This window comes from Microtus pennsylvanicus, chromosome 1 (assembly GCF_037038515.1).
Source record: "Microtus pennsylvanicus isolate mMicPen1 chromosome 1, mMicPen1.hap1, whole genome shotgun sequence".
NCBI classification, from domain to species: domain Eukaryota; kingdom Metazoa; phylum Chordata; class Mammalia; order Rodentia; family Cricetidae; genus Microtus; species Microtus pennsylvanicus.
Window position 1 is genome coordinate 219,545,727 of NC_134579.1, and position 19,611 is coordinate 219,565,337.

Consider the following 19,611-nt stretch of genomic DNA (forward strand, 5'->3'; position numbering starts at 1 on the left):
TTTTCCTTTTCTTTGCATTTTTTATTTTTTCCTAGTATCTTTATTTTTATTAGTTTTTTTTTTCTTCCTTGGTTGTATATTTCTAGGAAACAAAGGCTTTGGGAAGCTCTGTGTGATATGTGAGGACTATCAGATTGGCAGTTGCATGGAGCTTTGGTTTGCTTATCTCCACGGCCTACCCTAATTCCCTCTTGCCCCTATCATGAATCCCCTTCCTTGAGAATTTTATCTCCCTGGTTACTCTATCATAACACCCAAGTTTTAACCTTCAGCTCACTCTTAGAATCATACCTTTGGCTAATGGGCTCTCCCTCTTCTAGTCCTCTCATCTCCTGACCACCTTTCCCCTGTGTCCCTTTGTCTTCTGCCGTCACTGTCCTGGTTGTCAGGCTACCCTGCAATGCAGACAGAATATGGGCTTTTCACATAGACCTTGTGCTGGTGTCTGAGGTCAGAGTGCCAGGACAGCTGGGTTCTAGTAAGGTCTCTCTTGTAGGTTGGTTGCCTTCTCCTTGTTTCCTACATGGTAGAAATAGGGCAAAAGGCCCTCTAGATCAAATGAGGGCTCTACCATCAGGCCCCATTCATCCCCAAAAGCATCCCACACTTCAAATAGCATCATAGATTTTGAAGTCTGAACTATTTGCAACACAAACACTTTAAATCTTACTGTGTGTTTCGCCAGCGTTCAAGTGTCTGGTGTGTTCACTTGAGTCTTCAAACATGATAAACTCCTTAAGGCCAGAAGTCACTTCACATATTTTTGATGGAACCCACCATCCTCAACCAGCAAGTTCCAGGTACTATGTGTTGATTTTACTTAGAAGGAAAAACTCAATAAGAAATGACTGCCCTGATTATCAGAAAGACGTCTTTTCAACCCCTTAACATATCCATAGTCTAACTTCAACTTACTTATGTATTTTGAGTGCTCCATTGTTAACAGAGGTTTCTGTCCCACCAGGTCCCACATCCATTGAATCCCAAATAAACACACAGAGGCCTACATTAATTATAAACTGATTGGCCCGGTAGCTCAGGCTTCTTATTCACTCATAACTTATATTAGCCCATAATTCTTAACTGTGTTAGCCATATGGCTTGGTACTGTTTTCAGCAAGACAGTCATGTCTTGCTTGCTCTGTGTCTCGCTTCCTATGTGTCTGGGTAAAGACTGCAGACTGACTCTTTCTTTTTCCAGAATTCTCCTGTTCTCATTGCCCTGCCTCTACTGCCTGCCTGGTCACCCCGCCTATACTTCCTGCCTGGCTACTGGCCAATCAGCATTTTATTAAACAAGTACAAGAAACAGATGTTTACAGGGTAGAACCAGTGTCCTACAACACTCCATCAAGTGTTCTACCAAAGATCCTGAAGGAAGGAAACTAGTTTACTTCCTTGAATGAAGTTTCATTAGTTCACTAGGAACCGGAAAGTCCTCGCTGGGATGCACCTTAATCAATTTGGTATATTAATAATTGGATTTTTTTCAGGAGCTTATACTAAAAGATTATGTTGATCTCAAGGCCATTCTGTCTTATAAGAGCTGAAGAAGTGTTCCCCTGATTGCAGAGAACACGGAATGGAACCTAAAGAAACGAATGGAATCTATTGCTGTACTGTAACCAAGAAGGAGAAGCATGTGATGTGGCCTCACTGAGGGCCATCAAGTCCGAGAGTGCCCCGAGTGTCATGGCCCCACTGAGGGCCAGCAAGTCCGAGAGTGCCCCGAGTGTCATGGCCCCACTGAGGGCCATCAAGTCCGAGAGTGCCCTGAGTGTCATGGCCCCACTGAGGGCCAGCAAGTCCGAGAGTGCCCTGAGTGTCATGGCCCCACTGAGGGCCATCAAGTCCGAGAGTGCCCTGAGTGTCATGGCCCCACTGAGGGCCAGCAAGTCCAAGAGTACCCCGAGTGTCATGGCCCCACTGAGGGCCAGCAAGACTCAATCCTTAAACTTGTTGCAGGATGGAAGTTAATGATTTAAGGAAATGGTCACTGAAGGAAAGTGTTAACTGCATGCTAAGTCGTTGTGAAAAGCACCCTTTGATATTTTCCTCTGCCGGGTGTTGCGTCTTCGTTAGGGTTCTGTTGCTGCAATAAAACACCATGCCATGACAAAAAGCAGTTTGGGGAGGGAAGGGTGTCTTTCATCTTATAACTCAGGTTACTCTCCATCACTGAGGAAAAGCAGGGCAGGATCTAAAAGCAGGAACTCAATCATAAGCCATGGAGAAACTGACTTGTTTTCCATGGCATGCTCACTCTGTTTTATTATACAAATCAGGACTCCCTACCCAGGGGTAGCACTGCCCCAGAGGGCTATGGTCTTCTATGGGAGCCATTAAGCAAGAAAATACCTACAGACTTGCCTAAAGGGAATCTGATGAAAGTATTCTCTTAATTGTGTCAAGCTGACCAAAAAAAAAAAAAAACCAGGAAAATTGATCTCTTATGACCCTTATACACAAATACATTACTATGAAACCATAGTACTTCCCTTGTTTTGTTTATCCCCAAGATCTCATGTTAATATCAACACCACAATATAAAACATAAATATTCTTAAGAATATGTATGTCCCATGAATTTAAATTTTTCGACCCTTTAAAAGTTCAAGTTCTCTTTAAAAACCCAATGTCTCTTTAAAAGTCCAAAGTCTCTCAACTGTGGCTCCTATGAAATCAAAACAAGTTAAATATTTTCTCTCACTCCAAGAGGAAAAACCAGGACACAGTTACATTCAAATCAAAGTGAAACTGAAGTCCAGGAGTGCTCATGACCTGGGACTCATGATCTTCTGGGCTCTAAAGGACTCTCTGTCTGCGGCGTCCACAGCACACATAGTGATTTCACAGGCTCAGGCTGGCTGCATTCTGCATCTGCTGTTGTCCTTGAAGGCCTATGGTACTGATATCTCCAAAATGCTGGGGTCCCTGCTGGAACTGGACCAACTTTCACCTATGTCCTCTCCTGGACGCTCACAGTGCCAAGTCTCAGCTGTTTCCCATAACTCCTTCATGTTTTCAAAACCATTACCACCTGCAAGATGCTTAAACACAACCAAATTTGGCTGCCAGTACAAGATACAGACCTGGCCACAGCTGGACCACAGCTTCTGGGTGCTGACACTGATGAACACTTCCCAGAAGGTGTTGCCTCAGTGATGCTGGACTGTATGTGCTTCCCTGGTGCTCTAGAAAGTCAGAAGAGGACAGCAGATCTCCTGGGACTAGAATTATAGATGGTTGTGAGCTGCCCTGTGGGTACCAGGGATCAAACTTAGGTCCCCCCCCCCTTTTTTAAATAGTAACAAGTGCTCTTCTCTAGCTCCTAGATTCTTAATTCAAAATATTGAATGGCCCTGATAGTGCCTTTAAAAGACTCTCAAACTTCCCTCCGAACCTCAAAAGCCAGAGTTTCATTATCCACATCGTTCTCAGCATTAACTTCTAAGTTCTCAGTAAGCTCTGAACACTCAATGACTCTTCTAGTCCAAAGTCCCAAAGTCCTTCCACGATCATTCATCAAACATGGTCAGGTCTGTTGCAGCAATATCCCATGAACCTTGTACCAATTTCTATCTTAGTTATTATTTCCATTACTATGATAAAACACCATGACCATAAAGAGGGAAGTCATATATTTATTTAGTGTATATATCTTGGGTCACCATCCATTGAGAGAAGTCAAGGGAAGAACTGAATCAGAAGCCATGGAGGAATGCTGCTTACTGGCTTGCTTTCTGTGACTTGTTCAGATTGTTTTATTATACAACTTAGGACATTCTGCCAAGAGATGGCACTGCCCCCAGCATGCTGGTCCCTCCCACATGGAATCATTGATCAAGAAAATACCCTACAGAGTTGCCTACAGGCAATCTAACCAAAACATGCTGGATAGTTTGGTTTCTAGACTGACAAGTCCCATCAGGTCATAGTAGAAATTGCCTCAGAGACCGAATATAGTGGTTTGAATGAGAATGTCCCCCACAGGCTCAAATATTGAATAATTGGTCCTCCGTTGGTAACGGTTCGGGTAGCTTTGGAAGGTGTGACTGTCACTGGGAGAGCAGTGGACTTTGAGGTTTAAAACCTGAACTATTTCCTCTTCACGGGGTTGGAGATGTGAACTCAGCTGCCCTGGTGCCACACTTCCGCACCAGGAATGGCAGTCATGGTGTTTTAGTGAAGCCGTAGAAAAGTAGCTAAGATACTGAGAAACTAACCAAGATTGAGAGACCTGTAGAGGCTGAACTGGGATTGTCTCTCATTGAACCGTCTCCACTACTCCCAAGAAAGTGCATAAGGTAAAAACCTTAGGAAACTGTGAACACTGTGCCACTCCTGAAGAACTGTGAGGGTGGTGGCAATTGCAACTTGGGTCTCACAATTTCTGGAGACCTGCGAGTTGCCAGTCAAGCAGGAACTATAAGCCAAGCAGTTGCTCCTGGAGGTTCCCCAGGCTGTCATCTTGGCAACTGCAACTATGTCCAGAGATGACTTCATGTCAGCTGTGGATGCTCCAAAGAGACTTTGTTTCAGTCAGAGAAACCACTGCAATTAACCACGGCCTCTGCTGTAGCATTGGCTTAGGAAACTCTGCTTTGACATGACACCTTGAAGTGGCCCTTAGATGACCCTACTCAGTTACTCCAGACCTCATGACAGTATACAGGAGATGTCTCTACTGCAAGCTGGCCCTGTGCTGTCAAACTCCAGGCATTTGTTTTGTTTTCAAGACAGGGTTTCTCTGTAGCTTTGGAGCCTGTCCTGGAACTAGCTCTTGTAGACCAGGTTGGCTTCAAACTCAAAGATCCACCTGTCTCTGCCTCCAGAGCCCTGGGATTAAAGGAGTGCACCACCACCGCCGCCCGGCACTCTAAGTGGTTTTAAGGTCTACTTGTAGTCTTTTATCATGAGTAGGGTGGGCTGAGTTGGTTGCATGAACAGATGGGTCCAGAGCTGCTAGCTCAGGGCACAGCACCCTGCAGAAGATAGAAGGCTGTCATAGAGACCAGGGAGAGCTCAGACTGTGAAGGGTGGAAGTGTTGGGAAAGTATGATAAAGAGAAGAACAGAAAGCACATAAGGTAAAAAAAAAAAATACAGAATGCTGAGACTGGAAAAACTGCAAGCTGCAGCTGCTGCTGGAGTCCCGAAAGTCACTGAGTTGCTATCTCTGGCTGCTGAGGAAGCATCCATGAGCTGAAAACCCGGACACCATGAAGCTAACACACATGCAGCTGGGTGTGTTGACTCAACAGCTATTAAAGCGAGAGTAACCTTGAGATCCAAGGGTTCTCAGCTGGTGGCTACCGACACAAAGGGACACATTTTGCCTATTCCAGCTAGCCCGAAGGTGGCCCACACCACAAGGGTGGCCACCCTAAACTCTCCCCCAATAAAGTGATGGGCATCATTGCCTGGGACCACTCTGTTAATGGGCCCTCAGCCCTCGCTCGGGTGTCCAAGCTGTGCCGTCCTTCAGTACTGGTATTTCCAGGAAAATTCAAGACCAGACCAGTATCCTCACAGCCTCCTACTATTAGACGAGATACAGGTTGTGGTCTAGCCAGTATTCTCCGCGGCCTGTCTGTGAAAGACCCCAGCTTAGCTGCTGTAATGCCATTTTGCAAGGCTTTCACACAAACAAGTATAAATTCAAGGTAAAGTCGGTACTCCCTGGCTGCCAAACAGGATGTCTATGGTCAGACATCAGGCCTAGGAGGGGAACGAACAGTTTTGGGAAAAACTACATGTGCCCTAGATAGAGCCAAGTCAGCTATTATCATATCTTCATGTCCTCGAGGAGCTTGTCCCCAAGTGAACCCATCGCCTCATCCGAACTGACCAATGGAATCCCTGTAACCATGCATGCTTCTGCCGCGCGTTTCCATATAAAAGACCCCCTGCCCAGCCTGAGGGTGCGCAAGTCTTCCAAAGACTCTGACGCCCGCAGGTACCTGTGTACTCTCAATAAAAAACCTCTTGCCGTTGTAGCCAGTGGTCTCGACTGTTCCTTGGGTTCACGGGTCTCCTCCTGAGGAAAGGACCACTCTGAGGGTCTTTCAGTCTGCATGCACTGCGGGAGCAGGAGAAGGGTGCTGATGCTGGCAACCACTGGATCCTGAAGATGCAGTCTTTGGGACAAATCCACCCAGGAGGCGCTGTTGGGTTACCCAGGGGTGGGCGGGCCTCCGTGGCTAGTCCCCGGTTGCTGGGTAAAGGGTTGACGCTTCCCTCTTCCCTAGGCACCACCCACCTCGCAGCCCTCTCCGGCGCCTGCGTACTACATCCCTTTCGCCCCCCCCCCCCCCCCACACACACACTCCGGTTACGTAAGCTCAAGCTTCACCTCGTCCAGCAAGGCACATCTGCGGGCGGAAGTGCATATTGCGGAAGCGGAAGTGAGCATGCAGGAGACTGCGGATCTGAAATCTCGTTGACGCATCTGCGGCTACTGCAGTGATCCTCTAGGTAGGCCGTGCTGGGGCAATCGGCCCTCGGTCCCGGCTGTCGCACCTCCCCAGCCCGGGGCTCCTCCCAGCATCCAGTCCACGCCCCTCCGCGCCCTTCGCCCAGACTGCTCGGCCCTGTTTGCTCCTGCACCCCCGGCTGGTGCGGTCTGGGAGGAGGGGCCAGGCAGCCGCCCTCCTGCAGGTGGAGCGGGGAGGAGACTCTTCCCGAAACCAGCCGCTGATCGCTGAGGACCTGCGAGGTAGAGTCTCCTGCTCGGGGAAGGAGGAGCTGATACCTGCAAACCCGCGGTAGGGGAGCTGTGGGCGCGAGGTGATGGCGAGGCGGAGGGGCTGGGCCTCAGCTGTGTTGCGTTCCTTCCTCTAGGGAGGGGGTCATCCTTTAGGTTTAGGCTTTTTCTAGATAAGCTCTCAGACCTGTTACCCACGACCACGTCCTTCAAGAAGCCCCACACCGTTTTTCCCGTCTCCCATCCATTAGTGGGTATTCCCTGACCTTGGCTGACGTCAGTATAGCGTGGGAGCCTTGGCTACCCTTTCCTTAGCCGTTTTTGAAAGGCACCACCAACAGGCGCGTTTTTCTCTTGCCATCCTCCCAGTTTAAAAGAAAAAAAAATTCTGTTCAGCCAATCTTCCAAACGTTGGTATCTGTGAACATCTTTGGCCCGAGAAATCTTATAAATGGATAACATTTGAGGTCATTTGTTTTCAGTTTTCAGAGAGTCTGTCTATCTCCAAACTGGGATCTGGGAATATTTATAGACCTGATAATGAAAAGTTCACGAATTCAGGATTTGGGTCTTTTTGCTTACATGGCAGCTTTCAAGGCACTGGGAATGCAATAACTCTGTTCATAATTGGCATTCTTAAAAAAAAAAAAAGAAGTATCTTTAAACTGTATACCGTAGGCCGCTTGGAATTTGCCTCTTCTTGCTGCTTTGCAAACGTTCTTGTCCTTTTCTTTCCCTCCCCATTTCCTCTGTGTTCAAAGCAGTGCTTGATTCTTTTGAAGGTAGGGGTTGGTCATTGGGTAGAACATTGTAACTTCTGTATTGCAGGTATCAGATTAATTTAATTTCTCAGTTGACCCCACCTTGATAAGAAGAATGTATTCCACATAATGCTATCGGCTTTTGTTATATAACTTAATGCGAAGTATAAATATTTTTTATTTTATTATCAGACATTATTTCTCTACTTTTCTCTCTTCGGCTGTTATGGGAATCTGTAAACTGTGAGTGGGTTCTTCTGCTTACTTTATACACCTGCCCTTGGTTTGATTCATTTATTTTTTCAGATAGGCATTGGTCCTAACATATGGGAGACGTTATGGAGGGTGCTGTGATGTGACAGACAGTGATGTCATTGTCTCAAAAGGCCCACCCTATTGATAGTGATTCTCAGAGTGTCTCAGACTGTATTTTGAACCATGGCACTTCTGTAGGAGTGGGCTCTCCTCGCCTCCACATTTTTTTACCGCTTATGTACCTGAGAAAACTTTCCCAGTATATAGCTGTAAAATTTCCCCCGTTTATTTCTACACTTGTTTTTTTTTTCTCTCCAGTCGTCCTGTAGTAACTTCTTTAGGAAACTAAGATCCTCCTCGCATGCTTTTAACAATAAGGAAAAACAACAATAATTTAAGCAATATCCATAGCTTTCTGTCTTTTTTTGCTGATGCTTTATACTAAAATGTACTATCTGTGTGTTGTGTGTGAGACACTTTCTGAAGAAGTGTAAACAAATGCCTGTCCACCCCAGGTAGGCCGCCAGCAACAGATTAAAAAACAGATTCCAGCTAAGTCTAGCATAAGGAACTATACTTACTGAGGTTCCTTACAGAACATGGGTGACCAAAGGCAGCTCTGTAACCAAAAGCCCAGTCCAGCACGAGTAAGGACTCAGGAAAACTGCATCCGTGAAGCTCGCTCCACAACTTGTAGGCACCTGGGCTGTTTGGAAAGTGTCTTCCCCTGAGCAGTTACCACTTTTGTAACTTTGGGACCGGTTTTTGTGGATGTTGTAAGACTGGGGAGCTTACTGAGTCTTTCCTCTTCCTTTCAGGAAGGAATTGGGTTCTACGAATATTTAGCAGTTAACCTTTAAATGTCAAATGCTAATGCCATAGGTCCCCATTCCTTTTTCTAAGTGTGTGTGTCTGTGTTGATGTGTGTATGTGTATATATGTGTGTGTATGTATGTGTTGTGTATGTATGTGTGTATATGCATATATCTGTGTATGTGTGTATATGTTTGTGTATGTGTGTTGATGTGTATATGTGTATGTATGTTTGTATGTATGTATGTGTATGCATGTGTATATGTCTATGTATGTGTATATATGTATATATCTGTGTATATGTTTGTATGTGTGTGTATGTATGTGTATATATGTATGTATCTCTATATGTGTGTATGTATGTATATATGTGTATGTATATGTGTATATATATGTGTGTGTGTGCGTGTGTTAGATGTTGCTTTCCCAGGTAGTCTGTGACACACAGTGTGAGAAATGCCCAGTGGGAAAGCTAGGAAGGACTGAAGCGGTGCCTGCCCTGTTAAACAGCAGGCTTTCCATCATAGGCTAAGGAAGGAGCAGAAACATGTGACTAGAACCAAAGCAGTGTACTGGGCCTGGCATCCTGGAAAATAAGGATAATATTTCAAGGAATTCATTGTTGTCTTGGCTGCTTTAGTAGAAAACACTCGAAACAAACAAGGAACAACAAAACTCCCTCTTACTGGCAGTGGATGTCCAGAAAAGGATGGAAGATTCGTGTTGTTCCTCTCACTCTGTGTTCACGTGTGTTGTTTTCTGTGTTATGAGCGATGCTGAAGGCTTCTGTAGATTCTGGCCATGGACCATGTGGCTGTTACTTGTGTCTTAATGGATGAGTCTCTTGTGTCCTAGCGCCCAGTGAAGAGCAGGTGAGAAGGGGCATTTTCTCACTACACAGAGATGTGGTCTCTGAATGGGTAAGATTTAGATCTGTCTATTCATCCCCAGGAAACTGTGAGAGGCCTTCTTCATCCAGAGCTAGGGGCAGACCAATGGTCTAGGGTTTGTGAAGTCTGTGCCCTGCTTATCTGTTTCTTCTGACTGTTGTCTGCATATATTTCTTTCACAAAACCTTATCTTCTGCATACTGTGCTGGATGATATTAAAGCAAAAACCACCCCTTTCCAGAAATGAACGTAAGTTGTCAGGGGTTGAGATGTAATTCAGTGGCAGGACGTTTACCTCCGTGGGTGGACCCAGAACTATACTAACACGGCCACAACAGCAGAGAGTACAACCTTCCTGAATATGGAGCCAGACCCAGGGGTCGAAGAGATACCCTGATAGTGGAGATAATCGTTGTCACCGGGTTCAGTAGCCCTACTGCTGTAGCTCAGATGCTGTCATTCCAGTGTGAGGATAAATCCTTGGGGTGTGTGTGTGTGTGTGTGTGTGTGCGCGTGTGTGTGTGTGTGCGCGCGCGCGCACGTACATGTATGCCCAACTTTGCCTGGCTGGTAAGTGCACTAAGATGAGATCGTCTCTCTGTCCTAGGTCTTCAAGAGGCATTATTCTGTGTTGCTTTTTGTATATTAAGGATTTGTTGTTGTTAATATTTTATCAAAGGACTTAGTGGCTTGATGCCATGTTTAAACAAAAAAATAGGAAAAATATACCATTAAGATGCAAGATTTCTTGTGGAATTTTTTCTACTATTGATGGATTTGTCTGTCTGAAGAATGTCTTTCATTTATATAAGGACGTGTGTAAATACATCTTACTCTGGTGGTACTTTCTTACATTTTGAGTTCTGACCCTTAAACTACATTGCATCTATATTTCATTTCTTTCATATTCATTATCTCAAATGATGCAACTATTTAACACCATACATTTTTATGCAGCTTCTTTTGAACGCTGTAATCGAGGGTGCTTGACAGGTTTACCTGCACAGTTTGAAATGTTTTGACATCTGTGTTAAATGTGTGTACCAGCATAGAGATAGTATCCGTACCTGAAATTTCCAAAGTATATCCTCAGGCATGCCTCCTTCTCGTCTGCCTCCGTCAGACACATTGTGAGATCACAGACCCACCACATGCCTGGTCAACTAGAAGGGAGCTCAGCCCCTTAAGCCAATCCTTCAGAAAACCTTGAGTAATAATTTTACTTTTATTTAGTGCCTTTATGTCTTATGACTCCTGGCAAGTAGGCTAGGTCACATATGGAACTAACCCCCCAAAACAAACAAACAACAAAACCAGAAACAACATTACAATTAGAAACTCCCTTTGTTTCTTTTAGAAGATTAAATATTGTCTGTGTCTGCTTTGATGAGTGTCACATGTCTAGAAATAATGCCATAGTTACTAATTATGGATTTCTTTTTCCTTTTTTTTTTCAGATTCATAAAACCAATTATGGGGGTGAGAGGTTTGCAGGGTTTTGTGGGAAGTACCTGCCCACATATATGTACGGTAGTAAATATCCAAGAGCTGGCAGAGAACCACCGAACCAAGTACCCTGGGTGTACCCCTACCATCGTGGTGGATGCCATGTGCTGCCTCCGATACTGGTACACACCGGAGTCTTGGATCTGTGGTGGCCAGTGGCGAGAATACTTTTCTGCTTTGAGAGATTTTGTCGCAGCCTTCACGTCTGCCGGCATCAAGTTGATATTCTTTTTCGATGGCATGGTGGAGCCGGGTAAGAGAGATGAATGGGTGAAGAGAAGACTGAAGAACAACAGGGAGATATCCAAGATTTTCCACTATATCAAGTCAAAGCGAGAGCAGCCAGGCAGAAACATGTTCTTCATTCCCTCCGGGCTGGCCATATTTACTCGGTTCGCTCTGAAGTCACTGGGCCAGGAAACTTTCTGTTCATTACAGGAGGCGGACTATGAGGTGGCTTCTTACGGTCTCCAGCACAACTGTCTTGGGATCCTGGGGGAAGACACCGATTACTTAATTTATGACACTTGTCCCTACTTTTCAATCGGCGATCTCTGCCTGGAGACTCTGGAAACCATCATGCTGTGCCGTGAGAAACTCTGTGAGAGTCTCGGCCTCCATGTGGCGGACCTCCCTCTGCTAGCCTGTCTGCTCGGCAACGACATCACCCCGGAGGGCATGTTCGAAAGCTTTCGATACAAGTGCCTGTCCTCCTATGCTTCTGTGAAAGAGAATGCTGGCAAAAAGGGAAATATTATCTTAGCTGTCTCAGACTATATCTCCAGAGTTCTTCGCTTGTATCAGGGTGAGAAAAAGATAGAAGACATGTTACCCTTGGGGCCAAACAAAGCTCTTTTTTATAAAGGGGTAGCAGCATATCTCTTGCCAGGGCAAACATCTCCATGGTTAGTTCAAAAATCCAAAGGCATAATAACAGAGAAGCAAGTGGTGAACCCTGAATCTAAGCAAGAAGTTCCTATGTGTTTAGATCCTGAATCCAAACAAGAAGTTCCCGCGCGTACTAATCCTGAGTCCATGCAAGAAGTTCCCATGTGTACAGATCCCGAATCCAACCAAGAAGCTTCCATGTGCACAGATCCTGAATCCAAACAAGAAGCTTCCATGTGTACAGATCCCGAATCCAACCAAGAAGCTTCCATGTGCACAGATCCTGAATCCAAACAAGAAGTTTCCATATATACATACCCAGAGGTCAAGCAAAAATTACCTTCAGAAACAGGGGCTGAATATAATCCAGAAGTACTTGTGTGTACACCCCCTGAAGTTAAACAAGAAGATGCCATGGATATGGAGCCTGAAATAAAACAAGTAACCATGGATTCTGACTCTGAAATCTTAAAGGTACGTGGACAGGCTTCCCCCACCTTCAGCTGCAGTGTCCTATTTGAAAGTTTGCCTACCAATGGGTTTGCCCATGAGAGTTTATTGATTATCTGCAGAGGTCTGTAGGAAGATCCAGACGAGAAACCTTGAGTCTAGTTAGGAGGATGTCACTATATACATGAAGTCATATTGTCTCTTAGATCTGCTGGGAAAGAGCTGTTGGAATTCTAAGGAGGGATGCTGTGGGTTAAGGTATAAAGAGGTTTCCCAGTGGAGTCAGGCCTTCAGGAGAACGACAAATGTGGGGTTGTGAGAACCCTACAGATGTAGTGATTAAGGAAATGTCACTTTGAGTCATACTGGTAAACTATCCAGGCAAGAGCCTAGGACTTGGGGAGAGGGAAACTTGGAAAAGGTAGAGTGTGATCATACAGTAAAAGTAGTTAAATGCCAGGAGTCTGGGCTGATTCCAGGTTAACATTCTGTAGGCTTTGAAGAGTTCTCTTTGGTGGACAGTCACTATTCAATCTATGCAAGGTCCGCGCTAGGCACAGGGTTTATCTTTGCTCGGTTGACTTTTAAAACAGCCCTGTAAAATAGGTACTTTTCTAGTCATCCCCTCCACCATCATGGCTTCCCTCTTCCTAAGCTTGTGCTCACCCTCGAGCGACATCTCCAGTCCTGTCACTCGGTCCACAAGAATGTCCAAAGATTGCACGCTGAGAACCAAGGATGATTTTATCCACAGCTTCGAGTACTACATTGTACTACCACCGTTCAAGCTCCAGATCTAGGAATTCTGTCTCACTTTGAGACAGGGTCCCACTGGATAGCCCTGGCTGTCCTGGAACTAACTGTGTAGACCAGGCTGGCTTTGAACTCACAGAAATCCACCTGCCTCTGTCTTCCAGGCTCTAGGATTAAAGTCACACACCACCATGTTGGGCTTTCTCACTTTTCATAACCAGTCTTTCTCGGTCTTGTTAAATCTGTTAAATGAGTTTTCAGTGTGTGCAGTATCCACGTCTTCCAGCTTCCTTTTCCTAGTTCCAGCTATCGCTTGTGGAAATTGCTATCTTAATTATCAAGAAATCCCCCTGAGCAGACTTTTGCCCTTTGTAGTTCATTTGTCATGCTGTGTGAAGAAATAAAACCCCTTATCTTGTGTTTTCTTTAATTCTTTATTATCTTGTAACAAAAAACTTGTAGCCAAGAAATAGTGGTGTCTTGCTTCTGCCTGTCCAACCTTGTGCCACACTGGTTCTCCTCCTTCTTTGGTTACCTGGTCATCACATTGTCTACCCGTGGCCAGCTACCACAAACCTCCCTCCCAGTTAATGCTTACCAATCTCTCTTGTTACAGCTCCTGTTAAAGACCCACTGGTCTGTGTGCTTCAGTTGTGATCATTGTCTTTCTTGTGTACTGGTAGTCCTGAAGCAGGTTACGCCTCACATGCTGTCTTTTAATAACTTTTCTTTAAATATTGGTCAGGTAAATAACTTTCTTCATTCCTGCTACAAGTCTGTCTTTGCCTTTAAAAAAAACCTTTTCTGTTGCAGGGCTTGTGGCAGGTGAACTAATAGCAAGTTACAATAATTCCAGCAAACTGTAGACTCTCACATCAGTTAAGAGAATCATAGGACCAATAATTGTGGAGACTTTAAGAAAACAAGATGGTTGCTTGCACTTGAAAGTATTGCTAGTGCTTCCTAGAAAGGGTGGAGGGGGACCTTCACCTAAGTGCGGGCCATCTGGAGAGGAGTAAATTGGATGTGGTGTGGCAGGAAGGTTGGCCCCGGTCAGCACCGGGGAAGGTAAGTCTGACCTCGCTTAACCTCACTTGGGTTTATTATGAAGATTGGATGGAAAATGCTACTTCTAATGCGTATAGCTGTAAAGATTCTCCTCAGATTTCTCGGTCCATAAGGGTTCTTGTTTGTTGAAAGCAGTGCTCACGTTCACTCGGGTCTGTGGAGATGGAGGGTCTTAGATCCCTTCTGACCTGAGGGCAGAGGTGCCCAAGGCCCATGACATCATGAGGCCAGGATGGAGCCTCTGGATCTGACCTCAAGCTCAGGTTCACATCCATCTTTGCTGCACAGGTGGGAGATGAAGTGTAGTCAGGAGGTCCAGGAGCACAGAAGTGAATAGAACCCCATTAGCTGCTCCTCCTGGTCTCATGTGTGCCATTTGAGGTGTCCCGGAGGGAGGTCACAGAGGCTTGGTTACGGATTCTGCAGCCACTCAGCTCTCTTAAGTCTAGTTTGTCCCTTCTCAGCTTCTGTCTTTCATTGCCGCTGTCTGTGTCCTGTATGTTCTCTGTGTCTCAGGATCAGTTTGTAAGGGCCCTTCTGCCTCCCTCCAAGCTCCCACACAAGGAACCTCATTCATTAGGAAAACACTTAGTGCTTGGTTTCCGTACCTGGTGAAGTAGTATTGTACATTTTTACATGATATGAGATGGGATTGGATGTTTGCTTTTGAAACCCTGGTTATATACTCTAAAGAATGAATTTGAACTCACTACTGCAAAATCTCAGGTAAGAAACCCTCGGGCGAATGGGCTAGAATCCGGAATGTCGGCTGGAGAAGCAGCTCCATCATGCTTTTGATTTGGGGGTTTCTCACCCTGGTTTAAAGAACTAATGTTGAAATACCCTGCCATTAGGCAGTTAGCGGCAGCTCTGCGATCCAAAGGTCTGATATCAGATGAGGTGTAGCTCAGCAATAGAGCAGCATACACTTAGTAAGGCCTTAGATCTAAGCCCTGATCAAGAAAAATACATAAAGATCTGATGTCGATATTTGAATTTATGTTTTCAGTGCAAAGAAAAAATATGGAAAAGAACTTGGGTTCAAAAGTGATCATGACTTATTTCTGTTAGAATTCTCAATCTTTCTGCCTGAGCCTCCCAAGTGCTAGGCTTGCAGGCATGTGCTGCTGTGGTTTGCACCTGTCTACAAAGTGAAAGTAATAGTAAACGTGTCTACATAGCCGTAGGCGTCATCCTCGTAAGAGAGGTGAAGGGCCGCGTGCAGGAAGGTGATGAACTGAATTCCACTGTCGAGCAGTATAGTGTAGCCCCTTCGACATGTGCACACAGTGAGACATGGACCTGAAGTTCCATTCCCAGTAGGAAAGAGACAATTAGAAGCCTTCAGTAGAAGAATATGTAGGATGAAGACTTAAATACTCCACCGAGAGACAGAGAAGAGGTGAACGTGTTTCCCTTCCAAGAGGGGAAAGTGACCAAGAATGTGAATCCTTTAAAGGTCAAGAAATAGGACATGGTCTCTGCCGAGCCCGCCAGACTGTGATAGCCAGTTCTGATCCCAGTCTCGCACATGACCCTGCTTAATCATGGGGGATCATAAAATAAACAGACATGCAGGCACAAGAGACATTTGTGGAGAGTGGAGTTTGGGCAGGGGTGGTAGGAGGTAGGAAGTGAAACCATGTAAGCTGCATATGTCGAGGTATAAAACATGTATTAAAGATCTTTGTTTGTTTTGAATAGTGCTTGGGCCGTGCATCTTTGGTGATTAGGGACAGTTGCTACAGCAAAGGTGTAGGTAGGATCTGCAAAGGGACAATAGGGAAGAGGGGTCAAAAAACCTCACAGGCAAAGGCAAATGATCTACCAATGTGGTAGATCTTGTGTTATCTTTAATGATGGACTTAATTATGTTGCCTTGTAGTGAAGTCTTGCAAACCTGTCTAACAGGCATCTAGAATTCAGTTTGCACGATTTAACCACATGTTGCTAAATAAAACTTTGGTGGAAAGGCTCGATGCGGAACAGTGGCAGGCATGGCCACAACTACAGGTGCCCGCCTCTGTCAGAAGTCTAGAAATCAGATTGAACACTGTGTACTTTTCATTGTACTGGATAACTACAGTACGTAGCAGGCAAGGCAGAACAGAGCATGCAGGTGCTATTAGTAAGACTGATTTAAGAATCGTAAGTACATAACTGGAAACATGACACCTTCAGGAGGGGGTGTTATATCTCAAAGTATACAAGTTGCCAAAATTAGCGATTTATTGGAAAAATATGTAATTCATTATTATTTCCTAGGCAAATTTGTAAAAAAAAATATATATAAATTTCTTTGAATTAAAGGCTGGGGATGTTGGCACATGCATTTAATCCCATGACCTATGTAAATTTGAGGCCAGCATGGTCTACAGAGTAAATTCCAGCACAGCCAGGGCTATGTAGAGAGACCCTGTCTCAATAACAAAAACAAATAAACAAAAAAGTCAGCTGTCAATGCTCTGAATCACTGAGCCATCTCTCCACCTCCCGAGCTTCTCATTTTCAAAGAAGAACACACCAATTGGTTGTCCAGTGCCAAACTGTCTCCCAGAAAACATACATATAAGAACATTTTGTGAACTCAACAGGTTCTATTTAGGAATATATATGTATATACGAATACATATAGGCATACAATAGAAGTTAATGAAAAAAGAGGCCTAAAATTGAAGACAAGTGGGGAGGGGTATATGGAGGTTTTGGAGGGAGGAAAGAGAAAAGAGAAACTTTGTAATTAAATTACAGTCACAAACAAAAACAACTAAAATCTGGTAGTAGGATTGCCTTGGTTTAAAGAAATATAGCAGTAAAATAAGCATTATGTCAAGTGTCTAGGAAAAAGAGCAGGTAGTTGAATAGCCCAGAGTAAACATTTGGTGTTTACTGACACTGTAAGCAGGCAGCCTGGCTAAGCACCGTCTGTGTACCTGCTCATTTAAACTGCACAGTGATCAGTGGCTTTTTAAATAAAACTTGTGTTATGAATAAATCAGTAAGTAGGGTGATTCAGACTCAGGTCTCAACGGTGAAGCTATATAACTGGTTCTAGTTAGGTACATATAACTTAGATCTGAAAATTGATAGCCCAAGTTATAATAAAACATTTTAAATGTTTTTTTGGTAGACACTTTGGATTTAAAATTTTGAATAATATTGTCGACAGAGCCTAGACTTTATTCCCACAATAAAGAGATTTGTTCTCTATAGGGAAAAAAGTCTACATGTAGGTGATTATAGACCTTTGATCTAAACTGCATATTTAATGAGAAAATAGAGTTTAAATCACATCTTATGGCCTACCATGTAATGTGCAAAGGACAAATTCAATTATTGAAGCCAGGATCAATGGAACATAAGAAAAAATGGAGAGAGGGAGAAAAGTTGAACAAACAAATGAATACATACAGCTTCTAACACCACGGTGTTTTATCTGAGAAGTGAGAGTTGAGTCCCGTGAGCAAAGGGTGGTTAGTTGTAGGTGGGAAGGAGGAATGGGTTTGTAGAGAAGGGAGGTCGTGATTGAGCTAAGCTCAGGAGGGTTTGGAAGTGGGAGGTTAGGAAACCGTGCTCAGAAGGACGAGGGATTTGTGCTTCTGGAGCACAAGGTGGAAGAGAAGGGCTACTGAGACAGCGGTGTCCCCTGAGACGAGTATTGCAGTTCCCATGAGAGCAAAGTGGTGTACACAGAGATAGAGGACCAGGCGTGTCATGGGGAAGGTTGTGGTAGCCATTACACAGGGAAGCAGAAGACAGCATGGTGGCCATCTGAATGAGGAGCTGGCGTGTCATGGGGAAGGTTGTGGTAGCCATTACACAGGGAAGCAGAAGACAGTATGGTGGCCATCTGAATGAGGAGCTGGTAAGAGGAGAAACTGTGCTCATCCTCACAACCCTAAGAGAAAAGTGAGCATGTTTATGGGGACACCGCAAGTAGACATAATACAGTAAGTGTAAGATTGGTAGATTGGAGGCCACAGGAGAAGGGTAACAAATAAACTTTTGGATTTGTTAGTACAAAAGAGAGAAAACATAAATACCCTTGATGTCATGTGTTTGAACGACAATTCCTCACTTGAATATCTTAGATAAACCGATAACTGGTATGGACTGTTTCTGTTTGAAGGTTTGTTTGTTTAATCTTGAGCAGGTTGCCAGGATGCACCACGTCCACTCAGAGAGCTACCTCGTGTACAACATTATGAGCACTGGGGAGATAGAGTGCAGCAACACCCTGGAGGACGAGCTGGACCAAGCCCTGCCCAGCCAAGCCTTCATCTACCGCCCCGTCCGGCAGCGAGTGTACGCGCTTCTGCTTGGGGACTGGAAAGGTGAGCGCCAGCTGGTCCCATGTTCTGGAGTAGGAGGTCCTTCTGTATTTGTATTGCTTTTATTGGTTGAATAAAGAAACTGCCTTGGCCTTTTGATAGGGCAGACTTAGATAGGTGGAATAGACAAAACAGAATGCTGGGAAGAAGGGCAGCTTGGCAGACACCATGATTCTCCTGCCCAAGAGGGACGCTGGTTAGACTCATGTCGGTAAGCCACAGTCAAATGGGGATTCAGATTATTAGAAATGGGTTGAATCAAGATGTGAGAGTTAGCCAATAAGAGGCTAGAGCTTATGGGCCAATCAGTATTTAATTAATACAATTTCTGTCTGATTATTTTGGGGTTAAGCTAGCCAGGTGGCCGGGAAGAACTCATTCTGTAGACCAGGCTGGCCTTGAACTCACAGAGATCCACCTGCCTCTGCTTCCTCAGTGCTGGGATTAAAGGCGTGCACCTCCACTGCCAGAACAAGTGCTTTTAACCACCAACCCATCTCTCCAGCCCACTCCTGGTCTTGAACTCAGTATTTGAAACCACTTTCAAAACTTACATTAGACTTTTCAAAAACAAAAGTTCTGCATGTTTGGCAAGTAATTATTGTAAACTTTCAGTTGGCTCAGGTTTTTCTGGTTTTATTGTTTTCTGCTTTTTAGCAAAGCGGTGTGAAAGAAATAGACCGTGTTAGACTTGAGGAACATAGCTGTTGGTGACGTCATCACTTTCATGAGGGCAGGGTGAAAGGAGACATCCATGAGGCAGATGGGCATGCAGGGGCTTTGCTGTCCTCCTGCACCACTGACCCCTTGTCTTTACTCAGATGGAGCCCGCAGTGGCCCGGTGGTCAAGGAGTGGTTTGTGTACCCTGGGAACTCCCTGAAGCACCCAGACCTTGTTCGGCCTCTGCAGGTGACTATTCAAGGTATGTACGGCACAGCTGGTATTTTCTGTGGGACACCAAGCAGCTCCCAAATAAAGACACAGAGACTTCTTATTAATTGTGAAAGCTTGGCCTTACCTGGGCTTGTCCCACTAGCTCTTACAACTTAGTTTAATCTGTTTCTCTTTATCTGTGTTTTGCTTTGGAGGTTTTAACCTTTCTTTCATTCAGTATGTCCTGCTTTCCTGCTTCCTCCGTGCCTGGCTGGCTAACCCCTGGCCTGACTGGGCTGGCTGGCCCCTGCTGGCTG

General features: G+C 44.9%; 1 protein-coding gene across 9 annotated transcripts in view; it reads left to right on the top strand.

Moving 5' to 3' along the window:
• Positions 1–6,338: 6,338 nt before the first annotated feature.
• Fam120b (family with sequence similarity 120 member B) overlaps positions 6,339–19,611 on the top strand; it is a 48,666-nt gene continuing 35,393 nt past the window's right edge. For 4 of the 9 annotated variants that reach the window (XM_075951650.1, XM_075951658.1, XM_075951642.1 and 1 more), the window contains exons 1-4: positions 6,417–6,717; positions 10,882–12,292; positions 18,243–18,423; positions 19,242–19,343. In XM_075951650.1, the coding sequence (XP_075807765.1) occupies positions 10,898–12,292; positions 18,243–18,423; positions 19,242–19,343 (1,678 nt within the window). In that variant the 5' untranslated portion in view covers positions 6,417–6,717; positions 10,882–10,897. Of the gene's footprint in view, positions 6,767–10,881; positions 12,293–18,242; positions 18,424–19,241; positions 19,344–19,611 lie in introns of all 9 variants that reach the window. The other 5 variants (XM_075951625.1, XM_075951676.1, XM_075951616.1 and 2 more) reach the window with 4 other exon arrangements.